Here is a 25,671-nt window from a genome sequence, read left to right on the forward strand (position 1 = left end):
GGAGAAAATGACAAATAGGTGGAGCACAGAAAATTTTCAGAATGAAACTATTTGTTTGAATCTATAATGGTGTATACATGGCATGCATTTGACAAAATCAACAGAAATGTACAACATAGAATTAACACTAATATAAACTATAGTCTTTCACTAATAATAATGTTTAAGAAAAGGAAGGAAGGAAGGAAGGTAAGAATGTAAAGAATCTGTCTTTAGGTGAGGTAACCTCAACTAGCCTGTTTAGAAACAAGTTTTTACAGACTACATGGTGGTCAGTATGCTTATATCATTCAAATCATGAACTTCAAGAATCTGGTACACAATCATTTTATCGTCAAAAGCATTGGAATTAGAAAGCTGTGGTGACTAGCTATGTTTTTCTATCTAAACTTCAATTTAATAATATGTAATAGCAAGATGATGGTTTATGTTCCTTGATAGTATGAAATTTAGAAGTAATCATGGAAAGTAATTATCACATCATTATTATTTTATTAAGCAAAATTTCTAAACTGCTGAATGAGGCACTGTATCATTTAATGGTTTATGTCTTCCAGTGCATAAACTATCTCCCAAATTTTCTTAATGATATGCCCTATAAATCAGAAAAAATTGTAATATTTTCAAAATAGAGTTCTTTATTGATCAACAAATGAATTAGTAACTTAAATATAAATCTGTATCAAATTAAATTTAGAAAATGAATGAAGGAAATTGAAGGAAATCATTAATTGTTACCATTATAAAGTGACTATATTACTAATTTAAAGCTTTCTATCAACCAACATTAAATTGGATGAAAAAGAAAGACCTTAGTGTAGTTGTTCTCCAACTTTAGCATATATCAGAATCATTTGATAATCAGTTGGGTCCAATATCCACAGTATTTAATTAATTTGGTCCTAGCAAGGCCAGATAACTCGCACTTCTAACAAGTTTCCAGGTAATGCTGATGAGAAATACTTCCATAGGGTATCACTGTTAAAATTTCACATGAGACCATGATAATGAAAACAGGTATGTTATTTATGTACCTGCCTTTTATTTTTTCCATACATAGTTCTTGAGAAGATTTGATTCACTAAATTTATTGCATTTATACATTTGATTTGGTACCTTGTTAATTACTTTAATATTGAATAAACGGATTCACTTAAGTTGTTACTCAAAAAATGTGATGCTTGGGTGGGGAACATGGCTCAAGTGGTAGAAAGCCTGCCTAGCATGTGTGAAGCTCTGAGTTCAAACTCCAGTACCATCAAGAAATGTGTTTCCTTCTTAAAACATTTTTCTAAATAATCTCTCATGCTGTCAGTAACATCAAACAATATTTTAGTTTTGATAGCTTTTGGGTGATTTTAAAATAAAAACCCAGATTCTTGAAAGAAATATCACTGTTTCTTCTACATACCATATGTCTGCTACAATCAAATAAATAATTTTTATTCTTCTGGTGAAGCAATCACTTCTACTTTTCAAATGGTATTTATTAATGCTCCCTTAATGACAGTACAATTTGTTAGCTTCCCATTTCAGGAAAAGAACATTTATGCTCTTACATTTTGTTGCTCCACAATTCTGAATCTAAGGACTACATAATTCTCTAGGCATTGTGCAAATGATATATATTAAATGAATTTCTATAGCAACTTTCTCCTGAAGCAGAATTATTAGCACATACATTTGACTTGGAATTCCCACTGCAGCTTTTCTGTGAATTAACTATTTTATAATAGATGATGTATTGAGTCACACAGGATGTAGGTTATATAGATCACATTTTTTGAAAAATAAAGCAATGAATGAGATGTGAGAATCAGGAAAGGGAAAGTAAGTAGTGATGGTGATATTATGATCACTGTGTTCCTTCACCTAAAGCTAGAACTAGTTTCCAGATATCAGCATCAGCTACATTTAAGCTTACATCTTACTAACTGGGAATAAATTAAAGGCATTTTTGACATCAATAAATGCAAATATAAATGATTTCCCTCAGGCATAGAACAGTTTGTAAAGAGAAACAAGCATAGCTAGATCTATATTAAATCATCTTGTATGGAGAAAAGGAAAGTCAGGAAGCTAAACTCTTAGATGTTGAGCCTGATATGTTATTATACGATTTTTTTCAGGTCAAAAGATGTCTGAAAACTCCTTAAGAATTGCAAAGGTGAAAGAGTGGAGACAAGTACTTCATTCTGAGAAACCAAAATGTAAATAATACAAAACAAGAAATGTTACAATCACAAATTCCACTTGGACTACTGTGGAATATTTATGATGGGGTCTAAATACAAACATGTATACCAAAACAAAAGGGAAGCACAGTGGTACAATGTTGGAGGGAAGCTTCCAAAATGTTAGTAATGTTTAATGTTTTATGTTAATATAAATTCCAGCCTTTAATAAAAATTAAATGATTAAAGTATCTAATTTTCTTAGAGTTCTCTTTTGTGAGGCTGTAATTCGGAAGGAAATTTAAGTTCTCCAAGAGAAGCAGAAGAGAATCCCTGAAGCAAAAATTTATTTATTCAGAAAAACAAGGGAAGGAGGTATGGCACAAAGGAAACCATTTTATTATATAAGCCAATGATGAGATAAGCTATGGTTTCTGGAACATTTCTGCTGCCATGAGAGTTTGGAAAATTAACTGTGCAAATAAAAGGTAATCAACATCAATCTTGAAATGTCTATGTTTTCTTTGTCTATGAATGAGGAACTATGTCCACCTACAAGCAAATGTTGTCAGTATTCACTTTTCCATTGCATAGCACTAAGAGGGCACAAACAAATATGCTCGTCTACAATATGAATTCCACTGCTAATATTAAAATAAGTCTTTAGTTTGTGTAGCAATTTGTACTTTATTGCATGTCTTAAATTATGTCTTAAATTTATGTCATAAATTATATTTGGATAATAATCTACCATATGAAGGAAAGTATGACACCTAAAATATTTCTGGATTGGTGCCTGATTTGGATCATCTCTTCTGCTTTTTATCAGAATGACAAGCAGGAGCTATAATGAATAATAAAGGTTTATTTAGAAGCTACAAACCACAGAACACTTCATAAATGTTCTGCTTGGGATAGCGTATTTATATGTTGGGTACTCAAATTTGCACAACTACATACAAAACATACTCAATGCATCATATTCACTTAGAGTATTCTTATTTTCAAAGCATATTTGTAGGTACCACATAAATGTCAGGTGCTCATTCCTGTAAAGGTATAATTATTTGGGAAGCTATAAAAAACAACAGTATCCACATTCTATTTCACTCCAATTAAACATAAAGTATCTGGGGCTGGAGGTGTGTACCAATATTTTTAGAAAGTTCCTCAGGTAATATTTTTGGGTGGTACTGGAGCTTTTCTGGTGGTACTTCAGCTTACTAGGCAGGTGCTTTACCACTGATCCACTCCATCTACACTTTTTTTGCTTTAGTTAATTTTTGGATATGGTATCGAGTTTATGTTCAGGGTCATGATCCTCTTACCTATGCCTCCCATATAGCTGAGATTACAGATGTGAACCACCATGCCCAGCTTTTTGTTGACATGAGAACTCACTAACTTTTTGTCTGCACTGACCTTGAGCCTCTCATTCTCAACCTCCCAAATAGTTGAGATTATAGGTATCTACCACCATGTCCATCCCTCACATAACTATCATGAGCAGGTGGCTAAAATCAGAACTTCTAGAGTAAGACTTAAGTTGTATTTAGCTCCTTAGATTGTATTTTTAAACTTCATGGTTTGAAAATCACTCCTGTAGAAGATCCCTATTTTTCCTATGAAGAAAGCTTTGCCCTTCATAGATGAATGATTGATCAAAGTACTACCCTGTTTTTGTTTTTGTTTTTTTCTGGCAGTGCTGGATTTGAACTTGTGAGGCAGATCTTCTAACACTTTAGCCATATCCCCAGCTATTTTTTGCTTTAGCTAATTTTCAGATAGGGTCTTGTGGTCTTCTCCAGATTTGGCCATGGAATGTTATCCTATCTACAGCCTCCAGGATAGCTGGGATTACAGATGTGAACCACTACTCCCATCCATATTACCTTGTTTGTAATGGTCTTTGCTCAATAGAGATTATGAGGAAGGTTGAGGTCTTTTAGGTGCAGACCAATCTTTCTAGAAATCCTATGAGAGAGTATTATTTTGCCAATCAAGCTCCCTCAGATTTTCTTCAAGGCCTAGATGATGACTGACTGATGAAAATCCATAGCTTCTGATCTACTTTATTCATTTTTTACATTCTCATTTAAGAAACAAAACATCTACTCTATGTTCTGTGAGGATTGTGCTTATTTCTATAGCCAGATTCTTGAGTCTATTGATAGTTTTAAATGGCTATCTCCAAACTCCACTGACTTAGATCTTCCTTTTTCTTTAATTTCTCCCTACTTTTTTCAGCACCTAGCAGATTCTAGAATTATCTAGCACTTGTTTCTGTGTAGTAACTTCTTTAAAGTGAGCTTTTAGTCTAACCTCTGCATGAATCACAATAACACACAGATTGTTGCTCAGAGTAAAGTAATCTCTTGCTATTTTTTGGATTGGATTATTGTGTTCAAACTGGAGTGGAAGTTTACAAAAAGATGGTTATAGAAAGGGGAAATCAAAAGTAGAATGGAAAGATACAGTGTCAACATTTTTCAACATAGAGTGAAAAGTCCTTTCAGAAGCATGTCCCAAGATGTTATTGTCAAATATTTATAGAAGTTGCAAGTAAGACAAAATAATGAGGTCTGTAATTTACTCTTCTTTTTAGCTCCATATTTGAGTCCTAAATTAGAGCTCTTTGAAGACAACATATTAATGTATTTCTATCTGAAGATAAATGAATCTATGTGATCTTTGAATAATTTATCAAAGAGTAATATTCTTATTCTTAGGACTGATCTGAGATTGTATTTGTGATCACTGAATAGGGATCTAAACATCAGGTCAACTTCAGTAAATGTTTTCAGAATTATTGCCCAAATATGATAAATGATAGAGAGGGAAGAGAAAGAGAGAGCAAGACTTGAGGGAGGGAGGAAAAAGGAACCAAGATAAATGGAAGAATAGGAGTAGCTTTTCCTTATTTTCCCTTTTAAAATATAATTTAAGATTCAGAGAGATAAAACTTTTATACTTTATCCTTCCCTTACTTTTTAGAAAAATTTAACCTTGAGAGAGGAAAAGAAAACAGACAGCAAAGAGCATCTGAGCTTTGGTATGGCTTTACTCCATGTGAAACGAAGGTAGGGTGAGATGAAAGAGCTAAATCAGAATACTATTACACATGATATATTTGCAGCTAAAACTAAGTAATCTTATGAATTTGAAAGGATGGACAGATTAAAAGTACTCATAGATACTTCATTGTTAAGCCAATCTGCACAGATTTAATAAAGGCTATGATTAGCTTTTTCTAAATCAAATTATTATGTCTCTAAAGAGAGTAAGAAGATAATGGGAAATAAGAGTTAACAATAGGGTGAAAAGCACTTACTTAAATATCTGTTAAAATATTTACTCACTGATTTAGTAGTATTTTCTTCTTCTTCTTGAGTAAATAGATATTGAGGTAAAGGATTTTGAAATACTATATAAAAGCACTACCAGTTGAGTTTAGACTAGTGCGTGATTCTCAATCAGAGGTCATTTTTTTCCATAGGGGAAATCTTGCAATGTTTGGAAATATTTTGATCATTATACAGTGCAAAAACAGTACCCCAACAATGAAGAACTGTAAGATCCAATATGTCAATAATGCTAAATTTGAGAAGCACTGCTTTAGGGTAAAAATACTCAGGTTCAAAATCTTGGTCTCTCTATTTAACCACTGTGTGACCTCAGGCAAATTACTTAACTCCTTTAGACTTAGTTAAACTCTTTGTAAAATGAGGATAATATATCTTTCTTACAGAGTTGTTATAGAGATTAAATAAATGAACATACACAATACTTGGATTGTAGTAATTATACCATGTTTTTTTATGTGATCGCTAGTTGATTAGAGAACTGGGTCATGATCACTATTGTTTGACTAGCCAGTATGTGGAAGAAACTAGAAGCTACTTTCATGATTTCTGTGTATCTCTACACTGCCAATGTCTTTGGAGTTGGATGGGGAAAGCAAGGACCTAGGATGCAACTTTAGGAGCTGATCTTGCAAACAGTATGTTTGTATCCTCAGTAAGAATGCCAGTGTGCTGATGAGTGTAATGCCTGTAAAATGAAGCTGAAAGAAGCATATGACTGTGTATGAGCATTGGTCTGAGAATCAAGTGCCTTACACCTCTTGAAAGACTATCATAACAGGTCCTACTTGGGGCACTGGTACCGGTGGGAGGGGAGAGTATATAAGGAAAGGGCATACAGGAGAGTGAATATGGTGGGAATGTAATGTATTCATGTACGTAAATGGAAAAATGAGACCTGTTAAAACTATTCTAGGAATGGAGGGAGGGGGGAATAAAGGGGAATGATGGAAGGGGAAAATTCAATTATAAGAACTCTTGGAAATGTCATAATGTACTTCCAGTACAACAATAATAATAACAAAAAAAATTTTCATGGAGTAGCAACCTTTGGAAAGCAACTTCCATTCTCTGGGCTTCTGTTTCCCCATGCATTAAGAGAGGCAGGTAAACTAGACATTCTTTAGGAACATTTTCATGTTTGATTTTATACTACTGAATACACAAAGCTTAGCTTCAATACTCCAAAATCCATACTTTTAAACCACTTTTCCACAGCATGGATATTGTCATGCTATAGAAGGTTCCTAATCCCATTTTAGGGTAGAGGTCTTCATTTTAGAATCCAAGGTAGCTAACATAGCACCTAGCATACAATAGGTTTTAATGAGTCTTTATGTTTCATTCTGTAAGAATATGACAGTGATGTGTGAGGCTGTGGCTACTTTAAAAGAACCATATGGAGGATCCAAGATGGCAACTAGAGTACAGAAGCAGACAGCATGAACTCCATAAATCAAAAATCTTGCTGAGATGCTGTAGACACATTTGGCAGAAAATAGCACTAAGAAGAATCAAAATTTCGAAACCCGAACCCCCAGCCCATACAAAGCTTCTCCACACCATGTTACAATGAGAAAACAGGAGGGCTCCCACAGCACCAGATGCTGGCTCCAAACCTGCTTGGGAGACATCCAGCAGACCAACAGGTGAGCAAATAAGCATCGTGTGGTATTCCCACCCGTGGGATAAACCAGCACAGCCCCGTGCACAGACTGACCCCCTGCCCAGCAAAAAAAAAACCCAAAAACTGAATAATAAACAAGGAATAGAAAAGGAACATGCAGCAGAGGGGGTGGGGTGTTGCAAGTGCACTAGAGAAGAGGGGAAGGCAAGGAGGTGATCTCCATGGGAACTTTCAGTAAACAAAGACTGGAAAGGCAGAAGGGCCAACAGGAGACAGGTGACAGGCTGCTGCCTGAAATAGGGCAGATAGCAGTCCACAAAACTCATGTCCTGAGCCAGTGAACAACATCCAAAGTCACATGACACTGCAAAATTGAAAACCAATCAGCAAACCAACACAACATTCTGACAGCAGGCAGCCGGCTGATGGACCTCTGACTTGCCCCAGAGAAAGGGGACGAGGCAAAGAAACAAGTTCCTAATAAACCAACACAGAGAAAACCCAACTCCAAAGCAGGAAGTCTTGTAGGCCACAGAGCTGATCTCTAGAACCTGAGTACAAGCCAAACCTCATTGAAAGAGGAATTGACTAAGCAGCTGCTGCTGAAAGACAGGAAAAAAACTGGTGAGTTTCCCCAAACACCTGGTGAGACAAAGACAGAGCTTCTACTGAAATACCAACATCAGGACTGGATGCTGAAAAAGTAACAACAGAAATACTGAGACTGAAATTCTATTGTTCTTGAACCTGGAATTTTTGTATGCGTTTGTTTGTTTGTTTGTTTCTTTCTTTCTTTTGTTCCCTGTTTGTTTGTCCATCACCTCTCCATGTTGATTTCTTATTTTTCTTTCTTTATTTACATGTGCATACATTGTTTGGGTCATTTCTCCACCCTGCCCCCCCCTTACCCCCTCCCCTCCTTAATTTCAGGCAGGTCCCATTCTGCCCTTATCACTGATTTTGTTGAAGAAAGGAAATATGCATAATAAGAAAGACAAAGAGTTTTTACTAGTTGAGTTAAGGATAGCTATAAAGGATTCTTACTATGTACCCATGTGTTATGACCCATGTTGATTTAACTCTAACTGATCTTTACGTTGGTTCCTGATCCCCTGCTCATGATAACCTGTCATTTTAAGGTTTCTGTATTAGTTACTCAGGAGTGGGGACATGAAACACTTACATGTCATGGGTTTTCTACCTATTCCTATATCTCCCATATGTGCTCTCCCCTTGTCATGTGATCCAAGTCCAACAGCATTGCTGCATTTGCCCTAGATCTAAAGTCTGCATATAAGGGAGAACATACACAATTTTTCAACTTCTGAGCCTGGCTGACCTCACTCAGAATGATGGTCTCCATTTCTTTCTTTGTTTTGTTAGTTTTACTATGGTTTAGCATTGTTAATGCTAAATTATACACAGACCAGGGTCAGAAACAGCATACATACACTAACCAAAAACACAGCACACCCACAAAACATAATGAAACCAAGGGAAATAAAATAGGTGACTGAAACCTCCAAAAGCCTATCAAGAACATAGTTACAAAGTACCAAGTGGAGAGATGGGAAGAAAAAGGGGATGGAAACCATTCTCCCCCCAAAAATAAATTAATACAGGATTCAGAGGAAAATGAAGAAAATAGATACCCAGTTCCAGGCTCCAACAAAACAAAGATAAACTATACCAAGGGACCCAACAAAGCCCACAAGAAAACTCTGAAAGAAGAAATCCTGCAAGTAATCACTGAGAATTTCATGGAGAAGTTATAAGACATGGTCTACCAAAACATACAAGAGGCACTCAAGAAATTCCAAGACATCAAAAATAAAGAATATGAAAAGACACAAAAACAAATAAATGAACTCATAGGAGCACTAAATAAACACCAAAGTGAAACAGAGAACAGTATAAATACAGAGATAAATAAAAGGTAAAAATTGACAATATTAAAGAGGAAGTGACCCATGATATGGAAAACCTCAAAAAAAACAATGAAGCAGAAATACAAAAAACAATGGAAGGCCACTTCAGCAGAATAAAACAAGCAGAAGACAAAATCTCATAACTTGAAAATGAAACAGAAATTAAAGAAAAATGAAGAGCTATTAGTCAAACAACTCAAGACCTGCAAAAGGCATATGCAAAAACTCACCAAATCCAAAAAAGACCAAACCTGAGAATCATGGGCATTGAAGAAGGAGAAGAGGCACAAGAAAAAGGAATTCATAATATATTCCACAAAATAATGACAGAAAATTTCCCAAATCTAGAGAAAACTATGCCCATTCAGTTACAGGAAGCCTCTAGGACACCAAACAGACTTGACAAAAATAGAACATCCCTATGACATATTATTATTAAAACAAGCACAGAGCATAAGGAAAGAGTATTGAAGGCTGCAAGAGAGAAAAAAAATAATATACAAAGGTAAACCCATCAAAATCACAGCATATTTCTGAATGGAAACCTTAAAAGCAAGAAGAGCATGGAGTAAGGTATTCTGGACACTGAATGAAAATAACTTCAACCCTAGGAAACTCTACCTAGCAAAACTATCATTCAAAATAGATGGAACAATAGAAGTCTTCCACAATAAGCAGAAACTAAAACAATATATGACCACCTAGTCACCACTACAAAAGATTCTTCAAGGAATTCTGCACACAGAAAATGAAAGCAAACAAAACCATGAAAAGACAGGCAGTACCAAACCACTGGAGAAGAAAGTCAGGAAAGTAGAGAGTAACATTGATTCAGCTGCACACAATCAAACCATTAAACAACAAAAACAACTAAATGGCAGGAATCACCACATACCTATCAATACTAACACTAAATGTTAATGGATTTAACTCCCCCATCAAAAGACACTGTTTGGCAAACTGGATTAAAAAAGAAGATTCAACAATCTGTTGTTTACAGGAGTCCAATCTCATCTACTGAAACAAACACTGGCTTAGGGTGAAAGGCAAGAAGATTTACCAAGCTAATGGCCCCTGAAAAAGAGGAAGCAGCAGCAATACTTATTTCGGAAAAAGTACACTTCAAACTTACACTGATCAAACAAGATAAAGAAGGACACTCCATACTAATAAAAGGGGAAATACACCAAAAGGACACAACACTTATCATCCCATATGCACCTAACGTAAGTGCACCCAAATTCATCAAACATACTTGGAAGGACCTAAAAACATATATAGACCCCAACACAGTGGTAGTGGGAGACTTTAAAACACCCCAGCACCAAAACACAGGTCATCCAAGCAAAAAATTCAGTAAAGAAATTCTAGAAATAAATCACACCATAGATCAAATGGACTTAATTGATGTCTACAGAATGTTTCATCCAACTTCTGCACAATATACATTCTTCTCAGCAGCCCAAGGAACCATCTCCAAAACTGATAATATATTAGGGCACAAAGCAAGCTTCAGCGAATATAAGAAAATAGAAATAATCCCATGCATTCTATCTGATCACAAAGCATTAAAACCAGAGTTCAACAACAACCAAAAAAAAAAAACAGTAGAAAAAATGCAAACAATTGGAAGCTGAACAACATATTGCTCAATGATCAGTGGGTCACTAATGAAATAAAAGAAGAAATTAAAAGGCTGCTGGAAGTTAATGAAAATGAAAACACGACCTACAAGAACATATGGGACACAGCAAAGGCAGTACTAAAATGAAAGTTTATAACCACGAGGGCATATATTACAAGGCCAGAAAGATATCAAATCAATGACCTAATGCATCAACTCAAACTTCTAGAAAAACAAGACCAAGCAAATCCCAAAACAAGCAGGAGAGAAATAATAAAAATAAGGGCTGAAGTTAATGAAATAGAAACAAACAAACAAAAAAAACACAAAGAATCAATGAAACAAAAAGCTGGTTCTTTGACAAAATAAAGAATATTAACAGTCCCCTGGCAATTCTGACTAAAATGAGGAGAGAAAAAACTCCAATCAGTAAAATCAGAAATGCAAAAGGGGAGAAATCAACAAACACCATGGAAATCCAGGAAATCATAAGAAATACTTTGAGAACCTATATTCCAATAAATTTGAAAATCTTGAAGAAATGGTCAGATTTTTAGATACTTATGACCATCCAAAATTGAACTAAGAGGATATTAATCACCTGAATACATCTATAACACAAAATAAACTGAAGCAGCAATAAAGAGTCTCTCAAAAAAGAAAAGAACAGGGCCTTACAGATTCTCAGCTGAATTCTATCAGACCTTTAAATAAGAATGAATACCAACCCTCCTCAAACTGTTCCATGAAATACAAAGGGAAGGAACACTGCCCAACTCATTTTATGGAGCCCGTATTACACTCATCTCAAAACCAGACAAAGACACCTCTAAAAAGGAGGACTATAGGCCAATCTCCTTAATGAACATTGATGCAAAAATTCCCAATAAAATAATGGCAAACCAAACCCAACAAAACATCAGAAAGACCATTCAACACCACCAAGTTTGCTTCATTCCAGGGATGCAGGGGTGGTTTAACATATGCAAATCAATAAATGTAATACAGCACATCAATGGAAGCAAAGACAAAAACCACTTGATCATCTTAATAGATACAGAAAAAACCTTTGATAATATCCAACACCACTTCATGATAAAAGCTCTAAGAAAACTAGGAATAGAAGGAATGTACCTAAATATTGTAAAGAGTATATATGACAAACCTGTATCCAACATTATCCTTAATGGAAAAAACTGAAACCATTTCACCTAAAATCAGGCATGAGACAAGGGTGTCCACTATCCCCACTCCTATTCAACATAATCCTGGAATTCCTAGCCAGAGCAATTAGGCAAGAAGAAGAAATAAAAGAAATACAAATAGGTAAAGAAACTGTAAAAATATCCTTATTTGCAGATGACATGATCCTATATCTATGATCATAGATGACACGATCCTACATGATCTTAAAGACCAAAAAAAACTCTACCCAAAACCACCTAGACAACATAAACAACTACAGCAAGGTGGCAGGATACAAAATCAACTTACAACAATCATTAGCTTTTTTATACACCAACAACAAACAAATTGAGAAAGAATATATGGAAAAAATTCCATTCACAATAGCCTCAAAAAATTCAAATACCTAGGAGTAAACTTAACAAAGGATGAGAATGACCTCTACAAGGAGAGCTACAAACCCCTGAAGGAAGAGATTGAGGAAGACTACAGAAGGAGGAAAGATCTCCTGTGCTCATGGATTCGCAACATCAAGAATCAACATAGTAAAAATGGCTATACTACCAAAAGCAATCTACATGTTCAATGCAAATCCCATCAAAATCCCAATGACATTCATGAAAGAGATTGAAAAATCTACCCTAAAGTTCATTTGGAAACACAAGAGACCGCAAATAGCCAAGGCAATTCTCAGCAAAAAGAGCAATGCTTGGAGGTATCACAACACGAGACTTCAAACTACATTACAAAGCAATAGCAATAAAGACACCATGGTACTGGCACAAAAGCAGATATGAAGACCAGTGGAACAGGATAGAGGACCCAGATATGAATCCACACAGCTATGCCCACCTTATTTTTGACAAAGTCACCAAAAACATATGATGGAGAAAAGACAGCCTCTTCAACAAATGTTGCTGGGAAAACTGCTTATCCATCTGCAAGAAACTGAAACTAGACCCATGTTTATCACCCTGTACTAGTATCAACTCAAAATGGATCAAGGACCTCAACATAAGACCTGAAACTCTGAAGTTAGTACAAGAAAGAGCAGGGAATACTCTGGAAGTAATAGGTATAGGCAAGGATTTCCTCAATAGATCCCAGCAGCTCAGCAACTAAGAGAAAGGATGGACAGATGGTACTTCATAAAATTAAAAAGCTTCTGCACAACAAAAGAAATAGTTTCTAAACTGAAGAGACCACCCACAGAGTGGGAGAAAATATTTGCCAGCTATACATCAGACAAAGGACTGATAACCAGAATATACAGGGAACTTATAAAATTAATTCTCCCAAAATCAATGAACCAATACAGAAATGGGCAACTAAACTAAATAGAACCTTCTCAAAAGAAGAAATTCAAATGGCCAAAAACACATGAAAAAATGCTCACCATCTCTAGCCATAAGGGAAATGAAAATCAAAACCACACTAAGATTCCACCTCACCCCTGTTAGAATAGCCACCATTAGAAACACCAACAGCAGGTATTGGTGAGGATGTGGGGGAAAAAAGAACCCTGGTAAACTGCTGGTGGGAATGAATGCTAGTGCAACCACTCTTGAAAAAAATTGGAGGCTTCTTAAAAATCTAAACATAGACCTGCCATATGATCCAACAATCCCACTCCTGGGGATATACCCAAATGAATGCAACACAGGTTACTCCATAGGCACCTGGACACCCATGTTTATTGCAACACTTCACAATAGCCTAGTTATGGAAATAGCCAAGATGCCCCACTACAGACTAATGGATTAAGAAAATCAGGGTTTACTCAGCCATGAAGAAGAATGAAATCTTATCATTCTCAAATAAATGGATGGAACTCAGAACATCATTCTGAGCGAGGATAGCCAGGCTCAGAAGACCAAAAATCATATGTTCTCCCTTATATGTGGACTTTAGACCTAGGGCAAATACAGCAATGTTGTAGGACTTGGGTCACAGGCTAAGGGGAGAGCACATAAGGGAAGTATGGGGATAGGTAGGAAACCCAAAACATGAAAGTGTTTGATGTCTCCACTGCAGAGGAGCTAATACAGAAACCTTAAAGCAACAGAGGTCAATATAAGAAGGGGATCAGGAACTAATGAAAGGTCAGGTTGAGATGAATCAATTTGGGTTGCAACACACCTGTGCATGGAAGCAATGCTAGGAATCTCTCTGTATATCTATCCTTATCTCAACTAGCAAAAATGCTTTGTCTTTCTTATTATTGCTTATGTCTTCCTTCAATAAAATTGGAGAAAAGGTCAGAGCCGGTTCTGCCTAAAATTGTGGGGGAAGGGGAGAGTGAAGGGGTGAGGGTATAGGGGAGAAATGGTCCAAACAATGTATGCACATATGAATAAATGAATAAAAAAAGAACTAAACTCTCCCAAATCACTGAAACACTAAAGAAATGGTCAACTGAAATAAACAGATGTTTTTTAAAAGAAGAAATTCAAATGGCCAAAAACCACATGAAAAAATGCTCACCATCTTTGGCCATATAGGAAATGCAAATCAAAACCACGCTAAGATTCCACCTCACCCCTGTTAGATATCATCAAAAACAGCATCAACAACAGGTGTTGCCAAGGATGTGGGGAGAAAAGAACCCTGGTACAGTGCTGGTGGGAATGCAAGCTAGTGCAACCACTCTGGAAAACAATGTGGAAGCTACTTAAAAAACTAAACGTAGATCTGCCATATGATCCAGCAATCGCATTTCTAGGGATATACCCAAATTATTGCAACTCAGGTCACTCCAGAGTCACCTGCACACCCATGTTTAATGCAGCGCTATTCACAGTAGCCAAATTATGGAAGCAGCCAAGATGCTCCACTACTGATGAATGGATTAAGAAAATGTGGTATTTATAAACAATCGAATTTTGCTCATTCATCAAGGAAAATTAAATCTTAGCATTCGCAAGTAAATGGATGGTACTGGAGAACATCATTCTGAGCGAAGTTAGCCAGGCTCGGAAGACCGAAAACCATATGTTCTACCTCATATGCGGTATTTTATTCTAGGGCAAAGGCAGTAATTTTGTTGGACTTGGGTCACATGCTAAGGAGAGAGGACATAAGGGAGGAATGGGTATAAGTAGGAAACCCAAAACTTGAAAGTGTCTGATGTCCCCACTGCAGAGAGCTAATACAGTAACCTTAAAACGACAGAGGTCAATATGCGAAGGTGACCAGGAAGTAGTGAAGAGGTCAGGTAAAGATGAATCAATTCGATTTGTAGTACACTTGTGCATGGAAACGATGCAGAAATCTCTCTGTATAGCTATCTTTATGTCAACTAGAAAAAATGCTTTGTCTTTCTTATTATTGCTTATGCCTTCTCTTCAACAAAATTGGAGAAAAGGTCAGAGCAGTTCCGCCTGGAAGCAAGGGAGTGAGGGGGAAATGGAGGGAGTGTGGAGCAGGGTGGAGAAATGACCCAAACAATGTATACACATAGGAATATCTGAATAAACAGAAAAAGTCACTTATCTGATAAGGGAATTGTATTGAGAACAGATAAAAAAAAGTCCTTAGAACTCAGTAATAAAAGAACATGACTAGATGGTGTTGCAACAATTATCTATCCACATGCAGAAAAATAAAAATAAACCCCTATCTCTCACCAGTAACAAATAATTCGATATGGATTAAAGATTTACATGTTAGACCTGAAACTTTGAAACTACTAGAGGAAAGCATAGGGGAAATGCTTCAAAATGGGCAAGGACTTTTAGACCCAGACCCCCAAAATACAGGAAAAAAAGTAAAGACAGAGAAATGGGATTTCATCGAACTGAAAAGTTTCTGCACAACAAAGGAAAAAATTTACATACCAAATGACAATCAACAGACTGGGAGAAAATATTTGCAAACTATGTATGCAACAATCGATGAATTTCCAGAAGATACAAGGAACTCAAAAAAATTGATAGCAAAAGCAAAACAATCAGATTAAAAATTGGACAATAGACCTAAATAATTTTTTCTCAAAAGATGGTAAATCCTCATCATCAGTAATCACCAGAAAAAGGCAAATTAAAACCATAATGAGATATCACCCGACCCTAGTAAGGATCATAAGGCAAAATATACCAAGTCCTGGCAAGGATATGCCAAAAAGGGGACAGTTTCACACTATTGGTGGGAATGTAAAATAATATATCCCCTATGGAAAATGGAATGGAGATTCCTCAAAAATTAAATATAGATCTACTATGTAATTTTGCAATCCAACCACTAGATATATATTCAACTACTAGATATATATTCAAAGAGAATGAACTCAGTATATAGTGGGGACACCTGCACAATAAGTATATAGTGGGGACATCTGTATAATCATGTTCACTGCATCCACTTCACAATATACAATTGTGAATTGTATCCAATTCACAATGTCTAAGAAATGGAAACAATTTAAGTATATGTCTATAGATGAACAGATAAAGAAATTTGGTACCCATATACAATGGAAATCCACTCAGTCATAAAAAAAGAATGAAATTCTGTCATTTGTGACAGCATGACTTGAACTGGAGATCATGATGGTAAGTGATAAGTTAAACACAGAAAGACAGGTAATACATGATCTCCACTATTTGTGGAATCAAAAATAATGTTGATCTTATAGAATTTGAGGGTTGAGTGATAGAAATGTTAGGTACTCATGTATGAAATGGAAAAATGAGACCTGTTGAAACTACTCTAAGAAGGGGGCAGGGGAGGAGAATAAAGGAGAATGATGGAGAGGGTGAATCCAGCTAAGATATATTTTAAGCACTTTTGTAAATGTAACAATGTACCTCCAGTACAAGAATAATATGAAAATAAAAATTAAAAAATGGAGAAACGAATAAAGAATGGTCCCATGTACAACAACAGTAACAGAATTTCGTTGTTTTCTAGAGTTTTGCTTTTGACCTTTTTTTTAATGGAGTGAGCTGAATGCCTCTATAATTTGGTTCAGATGACTGCAGAATCTTGAAAAGTTGTCACTGTTACTGATGCATAACATACTACTGCTATTGGTCTATTTGTATAAACATATATACATATAATTTCAATTTTTGGAAATTTTAGCTGTTCTGTCAACTTAGGAACAATGTCTCAGTTTACCTTGTTTAGTTAGCATTGTACAGAAATTAGAAGCCGTATTTGTCTAGAACTAGTAAATTTATTTTTCCATTTGTACAGAGGTAATTCACTGTACTAAATATTTAAGGGCTTATCTAAGGGGGTTCAATTATAAAAACCAATAAATTATTGTCTAAAGAATGAAAACAAGAGAATGGAATGGTGGTTACCACCAGTGAAAGTGGAAGGGAGGGACGGAGAAAGGTCGATTAATGGATATTAAGTCATAGTGAGATAGGAGCAAGAAACTCTAGGGTACTATTGCACAGTAGGGTGGCTATAGATAATAATGTACTGTATATTTCAAAAAGCCAGAAGAAAATATTTTGAAATATTTTGAAAGTTTTCACCATAAAGAAATGATAAATGTTTAAGAAGATAAAAATTCAACTCGATTTAAATATTATACAATTCATGTATTTAACATTACCTGATATCTCATTAATATATATAAGTTTTATGTATCAGTTATAAAAATAAAATAAATTAGTGAACTGTATATGTGTAAATTAAATTTCAATAAAACTGTGTTTTAAAAATTGTCTTTTATTAAAGGAACATTAGGAAATAGTGGAAGAAGAAGAACCTTCTTCTCCACTAACTAGGCAACCATGAACATTGCTTTACATTATAATTTGACTATACAAATGTTAAGTTCCTCGCGACTCCCAATACAATAGAAAAACATTCTGCTTGCTTATTATTAACTTTGCTCCATTGAAAAAATTAATAGTGAATTTATAATATGATTCATTAAGTATGATTTAAAAAAACCTTGCCATACTGAAGGTAAGATTATTCCAACAAAATTTATTTAAAATAAATTTCACTTTATCTGTCAAAAGTTACTTGAAATAAAAATTAAAAATTCAGAGGGCACAATACAATGAAAAATAGGCACACTGAGCACTTTCTGATAAGGAGAATATTTCCTGTAAGTTTCCTAAACAATGACGAAACAAAGTTGTCTAGAAAGCTACCATCATCTCAATCAAATACTTAATGTGGTTAACTAATATTTGAAAAGAAAGTGGAAAGATAAGTTCATACAATTTATAAAAAATCAGTTTATACTTTTATTTTCATGGACCTGATTAGTATTTGAAAAAACTGGACTCATGTATGACATACTATCTGGTATATCTCCTAAGTGAAAAATTTCCTACAAGTTTTTTTTAAATAAAATGGGAAAGCTTTAAACAACAGTCAAGCATTTTCATGAGTGTATGAGTAAAAGGTGGGAATGTAGCTAAAGGGTAGCATACTTGCCCAGCATGTGGAAGGCCCTGGGTTTGATCCCCAGCACTGTAAAAAATATATACATATATAAAGCAAATATATGCATAAAGAAGTATACATATACATATATACACGTGTGTGCGTGTGTGTGTATGTGTATGTAAGTAAAAATTTCTGTGCAAAATCAAGGCCCCAAACCATTTTTAAATAAATTTTCAAATTTGCATACCATGAAATCCAGGCAAAACCAGAGATCAGTCTGAAGTAACACATAGAAAGAAGATATCCAGGAGTTAATGCCTGAAACTAGAAGATGAGTACTACTGCTGGCATTTAATGTACTCTGGCAAGCTAGCATGGAATGAACCTCCTTATTAAATTGTTCTTCACCAGGATAATATAAAAGTCAGTTATAACTAAAAAAAGTTATGGATTACTTTAAGGAACAATGGCACACATGCAAGTTAAGAGGTTTATCAAAATATAGACTACAAGCAGAAAAGTTCACAAATCAAGGTTAAGTTTTGGCTACTGGAAGATATTATTTTAAGGATCTTAGACTACGAACTCCACCTTAAATTTCTGATATCACCCAAAGAGAATTTGTTTTATTTTGTTCTAGCTTTCTTTACATTTTCTATGTTTTTTGTTGGGATGGTTAGTCTAGTAAGAATCTAAAGTGCCTTTCTTGGAAGTAGCTGACTAATTTTGGTGAGATATAATTTCCTGTGACTCTTTCTCCACAGTAAAACTAGAAATGGTAGGAGTCAAGTTAAGAAGAGGACCATTAGAACCAAGAATCCCCTCTGTGTATTAATACAGAAAAAAGTTGGACCTTAGTTAACCATACACTTCCTGGTCTTCTAATATTTACTCTCACCTAAAGAAACTTCATACTGCCAACAGGCTTGAAGCTAGGATTTTAAGATTAATAGTTATGATAATGATAATTAGACCTTAGAACAGTGCCTGCTAAGTAGTAACTACAATGTAAGTATGAGCTACTATTATTGAAAATTCTTACATGTAACCAACCTTTGAACTAATTTCTGAAAAACAAATACAATCCATGAATTATAATGTGATAATGAATAATGAACACTATTTAACAACTTCCTGATATGTTTGATAACATATATATATATATATATTCATATTGAATGGGATCTTATTATGCTATGCAGGTTAGCATGAACTCCTGGGCTCAAATGATTCTCCTATTCCAGCCTTTCAAGTATTTGAGACTATAGGCATGCATCACCACAACCAGCTCACCATCAAGTATTTATTAAACCACTTACAATTTATAAACATTATTTTAACAGTCTTATCAGAAAGTGATTTAAGATAATACCTGGACTCAAGAGATTTAAAATTTATTGTTAAGGCATTATATATACACCAAAACTTAAATACTACTTGTTTAACTATATCACTATTCTATTAAACTTTGAGGGAAAGAATTCTATCTTATTCATTTTCATTGCCTCTATGAAACCTAGTACATGTATCCGCACAATGAAAATCCTTACAAAGCATCAAATGTAAAATTATAGAGAGTAAGAACTACAAAAAGAGGCATCACCCTATTTGGTAGATGGATTGGTGGAGGGATGAATGGAAGTTAGAATGAATGATATAATTAGTCCTTAAAAGACAGATTCATGTAATGATAATGAAAGAAGTCAAGGTAGTAAATTCTGGATGGGTTAAATAGTATGACAAAAAATTCCTAACAGATTGAGATAAACATGAAAATTTTATGAATAAATGAGTAAAATATTTTAAAGTATGTCACATAAAATATAAAGGTAAAGGAGGACACTTGACACTAGTTTATCATGTTTAGATATTTACTAGACAGTAGTGACCACTTGAAGGTTTCTGATCAGCTTAATAGGTTTTTTTAGAAAAATCCATCAATAGTCATAAATTCTGATGAATAGGAAAGAGATTTGATGAGATACCATTTGATGGCTATATACTCTATTTCTAATAAAATATGGGCCCTTGAAATAGTAAAGAATGGACAGGTTGTACAGGAGTTATTGAAGATAAAATTACTGTACTTGATAAGTAAATGCATATGAGGACGTATGGAGAACAGCACAATAAACCATGTCTTACCTGTTCAGAAAAATATTTCAGTAATGTGATATGTTTAATGAGATGACTTTTCAGACTGGAAAATTCTGACATGCAATCAAATGGAGGCCTGCCAGGGAAGGATGATAAAGAGATTCCATCAATTGAAAGTTATGATCCAAAAAACAGAGAGCTTGAGATCAAGTGCCAAGGGTCAGCAAAATTATAGATATCACAATAATATATTAAAAAGTAACAAAAAGTGTGTGTAGAAATTGAAAAATGAAATATTTCTATTGTCTTAATAAAATGGCAAAATGGTAAGAACACAATTTACAATAATTATTCTTGTTTTACAAATTACAGTAAAAAAGTAGAAGGCAGAGTAGATCTCTTTTTATCTTAATTCCTTTTTCTTAACTTCCTTACTATATAAGTGATTACATTAAAAATGAACAAAAGGAGGAAGGAAAAGGTTCAAATATTAATTAACTGTATCATCCATAAGTGGATTATCTATCCCTTAAAAACGAAGATTGACTGTGTGTGGTATCCATTTCTTGCCACAAATGAAAAAACAATTTTATTTAAGACAGCAGAGCTAAATGATAAGTTTGAGACTTCTTATTATTTATATCTAATACAGGTTTTAGCATTCTGTGGTTTGAGATACCTGCAATAACAAGTAATTTGAATGAGACAATAAAACTTATATGACTTTGTTGGAAAATGATCACCCACTTCATCTGTGTATTAAGAATATTTTAGGCTGCAAGTATAGCTGAGGGGTAGAGTGCTTACCTATTATATGAAACCATCACAAAAAAAGAATATTTGAAAAATAAGCAACAATTTTCAAGATACCTTTTGTAAAATAAATTAGCAAGCACTACAGTGATTAACCCATATTTACTCTCACAAGATAACTGAAGTTTTGCTTTTAAAAATCACCAAGAAAAAAAGAATTTTGTAAGCCTCCCTAAATTCCTAGGAAATTGCAATCTTTGGTGATTACATTAAAGTGCCATTTTTTGAAGGTGCATTTCTGAAGCATATAGCATGGGCAAAGATTCAAGCTACTTCTTTATTTAAAAGCTATGATTAAGTGTATTTAAAGGAAGTAATTAATGCTTTAATTAAGCTTCTAAACTTAAGTGATAAAAGTAACTGCCAGAATACATAGCGCAATCTGCTATAACTGTCCACAGTACAAAACGTGGGCAAAGTTACTTTGGCCATTTGTCTCCTCTTAGTTATTCCTAGACCAAAATGTTATGAGCAAATAAGTAAGAAAATATTGACTCATTTTTTAAAAAAACACTGGAGCTTACCCTCCTCCTACTACTTTATCTGTTAATTTTCATCATAAAACATGTTCAATTTTATGTTCCCTTACAAATAGGATCTTGGGTAGTAATGCTTAAATAAGTGGTCTTCAAATAGTATACAACCTTCCAGTGAATTTTGTCATAATTTTTTTCTAATTTAAATCAGTAAGTCACTTACAATTTTAGTGGCTAATAGAAACATAACATAATGAGGAAAATCTTTGTCAACAATTTCTAACACTTTCATTTAGTATCATGATTAAAATCTTTTTTAAAAGACTGACTTCTACAGCAAAGTTGATAATATAACTTTTGTATATTTATTGCTACTAATAAAGTAGCACTAAAATGAACTTTTATCATGTATACGTAAGCTTATAGGTACTTAAGAAATCAATCTTTTATGCACTATAGCTCAGTTTAAAAAGTTTAAGTAATTCAACATAAAGACTAAATATTTTAGAAATGTACAAAAAAACAAGAGGAGGTAGGTATTGGTGGATCTTGCCCTTAATCCTGGTTACTTTGGAGGCTGAGATCAGGAGGTTGTATTTCAGACTAGTCAGGGCAGAAAAGTTTTCAAGACCCCATCTCAATGGAAAACTACTGGGCATGGTGGCATGCACCTGTCATCCCCATTACAACAAGAAGCACAAAATAGGAGAATCACAGTCCAGGCCAGCTTGAGCAAAAAGTGAGAGCCTATCTCCAAAAATAACCAGGGTAGAACAGGACCTGCCTGGAACTGAGGGGGGAAGAGGGAGAGGATGGAAGGGAGGGTAGGGGGAGAAATGACCCAAACAATGCATGCACATGTGAATAAATGAAAAATAATTGAAAAAGTGAAAAAAAAATAACCAGGGCAAAAATGGTTGGGGTTGTTTCTCAAGTGGGAAAGCATCTGCCTAGCAAGTATGGAGCTTTGAGTTCAAACCCCAGTGCCACCACATAAAAGAAGAAAATCTTCCTGAGAACAGGTCAGATAACCAGAATTTTCTCTTTTACTCATGATGATGCATTGAATTATACTCTTCAACTAACTTCAGTTCTCAAACTTATTGCCTCTATTACTGATATGACTCATTAAATGTATATGATTCTTTTAAATATAGCTGAAGTAATTTTAGGCCTCAAATCATAAATTTGATTAAACAAGGCTGAATCAGAACAAATAGTAGCTCTAAACACAATTTGAGAAGAATTCAATATTAAAACTAGTAATGGAAAATTTATATCTTATCAGCATATTTTCCATATTTTTAGAAACACAGAGATGAGTCCAGTTATAAAATAAACCACAAAAATTACTTTCCGCTGGATCATAATTATTTAATTTCAAAGAGGAAAGAAGTTATCCCTGTAGTGTACACTCTAACCAGATATTTGGTAAATGAAAATGCAATTATAGTATAGGAAATTTAATTTGGTTGAGTCATAAAACTATTCTTAAGATCCATGTTTCTATCTTCTCAGAAATAAGCCAGATGAATCCCTGATAAAACTTTCAAGACATATGGACTTTCCTAGGAGGTCTTTGTAAAATCAAAAGTGATTAAAGCAAAACATTTTAAAGTACTGAGGTATTTTATAACAACATGCTCAGCACAAGACATACCGTAATGATTTTTGATGTTTCCATTCATACCATTTTTGGTATTCAAAGATCATGTTTTAGAATGCTCAATGTGTTGTCAAGCTTAGTGGAATGGTTATTTGAATACCTCTTATTTAGTAGTCACTAGTTCATAAACAAGTACTACGACAATCTGTAATGCTATAAACTAAAGTTTAATATCTTCAGACAGAAAAACAAAGATAATAAGATGATTTACTGTATTTGAAAGATATTATATGACATATGAGGTCATTATGCATAGATCATCTTATTGCGAAAGGAGAATCTTACTATCCTAAGATCTATCTACAGTCCTTAAACTGAGGAAATTACTGAAACTTTTAGAATACTTAATTCTGACACCATAATGTGAATTTTATAATGTGTCCACTTTGATAAAATGATAAAATCTAGTATTGTGAATTTCCAACTATTATTTAAGTACATTATATACATTTGGTGCAATCCTCATTTTGGTACTACTTCATCCTGTGGCTATCTTTCCCTATTTTTCTCCTGAAATTCATTTTATTCCAAGGATCCAAATTTTATTTTCCTAATTGTGGCTTTTTTGTTTAAGCTTGTTACCAAGCTTAAGTAAGGAGCTCAAATGGAAAGAGAGGAAGTGATGAGTTTGTTAAATTTTCTCTGAAACAGTCTGAAATTTTTTTGAACACAAGTGGGTCAGTTGCTTCTTCATCCCTCCTTTAGATGAACAGAGGGAGTTTTCTTTTTTTTTAATTATTCATTTACTCACATGTGCATACATTGTTTGGGTCATTTCTCCCTCTTGCCCCCCCTCCCCCATCCCCACTCCTTTCCATGCAGAACCTGTTCTACGCTTTTCTCCAGTTCTGTTGAAGAGTAGAAATAAGCAATAATAAGAAAGACATGGCATTTTTGCTAGTTGAGATAAGGACAGTTACACAGAGAGATTCCTAGCATTGCTTTCACATACAAATGTGTTACAACCCAGGTTGATTCATCTCTAACTGACAAATGGAGTTTTCAAACAAGCATTAATTGCAAAAAAGAGTTGATAATGGATCGGTAAGAGAGACGTAACAAAAAGATAAACAGAAAAATATCATGACTTCTTACTCTTGTACTTATTGATCATAAAAGCATGTTTTTCTTTCTCTTAAACTGCATAACCTCTTTTATCTTTGGCATGTAATACTTAGCAGGAGCAAAAGGCCTAAGAATAAGTATCCATAAAATGACTCATTTGTGTGTAGAACTAAGAGTTGACTACAGTCTTTTATTAAAACAATTAAGAAATCCAAATGTTACCTAAATGTTACTACCAAGGCTAGATTAGAACTAATAAGAGCTTTTGATTTCCATAACCGTATCTTGGTAACACAGGATTTTAGAAACAGGAATAACTCTTTTTTACTAAAAGTCCTTAATTCAATTAATATACAAAGGCAAAAACCTATTTTGTTTCAGCAAAAAGTCCAGATGTAGGCTGGGGATGTGGCTCAAGTGGTAGAGCTTCTGCCTAGCAAGGGTAAGATCTGGTGTTCAAACCCCAGTACACCCAAAAGTCCAGGTGTGGTAATTTAGAAATTTGGTGCAACTTTTGTGCATTTCTGACTGTAGATAAAACAAGTGTTATTTCAAATGCATCAGTGAACTTTAATGTATAAAGACAATCCAAAGTAAAGCCTTTGTAATACAAACACTATTTTTGTAAGATGAGTATATTTCTATAAAAGTCAGATGATCAAATACTTATTCATTTAAAAGAAACAGTAGAACTGTGTTGTACATCCTATGGAAATATTTGGAACATCAATAAAATACCTGTGAGCATCTTTGAAAGTGTGAAAATAAAATCCAATCCATGCCTAAGATATCTGAGAAGAATATAAGAGGGAAAAATGAACTATCTTAGGACTTTAAATATTGAACATTAAGAATTACCTTTCCAGAATGTTTAGTATCATCTTGACCACATTAATCAGTTCGAGAACAGCTGTAAGAATATTATGAGGTGGTTTTTCATTAGTGCCATGTAGACTACGCGCCCTTCTTCTTTCTGATATCATGCCAAGAACACGATGAATAGCATGCTCAAGATGTTCACTTTGTTTTCCAAATCTGGTAGGCATCTTTTTGTCATTCTGAAATTAAAGTGGAAGTATGGGGGGGAAGAAATGAGGTTGCACTTTTCTAAGACACTATAAATAAGGAATAAGTACAACACCAACATTGTTTATCCAAAGTATTGTAAAAAAGATGCAAAATTACCATCAAGCACTTTTCATTCCTTGCATGTTGTTTTTGGTAATAATTATATCATTCATGGCAGTTATGGCATAAAAGGTACAAAAGGAACAAGGTTTACCCATGGAAATACAGA

General features: G+C 34.4%; 1 protein-coding gene across 1 annotated transcript in view; it reads right to left on the reverse strand.

Annotated features, from left to right (window-relative positions):
* LOC141419452 (uncharacterized) overlaps positions 1 to 25,671 on the reverse strand; it is a 237,422-nt gene that overhangs the window by 184,887 nt on the left and 26,864 nt on the right. The window contains exons 4-5 of the mRNA XM_074062253.1: positions 25,233 to 25,432; positions 20,403 to 20,490 (exon numbers count right to left, since the gene is read on the reverse strand). Coding sequence (XP_073918354.1) covers positions 20,403 to 20,490; positions 25,233 to 25,432 — 288 coding nt within the window. The remainder of the gene's footprint in view (positions 1 to 20,402; positions 20,491 to 25,232; positions 25,433 to 25,671) is intronic.

Source organism: Castor canadensis, chromosome X (assembly GCF_047511655.1).
Source record: "Castor canadensis chromosome X, mCasCan1.hap1v2, whole genome shotgun sequence".
NCBI classification, from domain to species: Eukaryota; Metazoa; Chordata; class Mammalia; order Rodentia; family Castoridae; genus Castor; species Castor canadensis.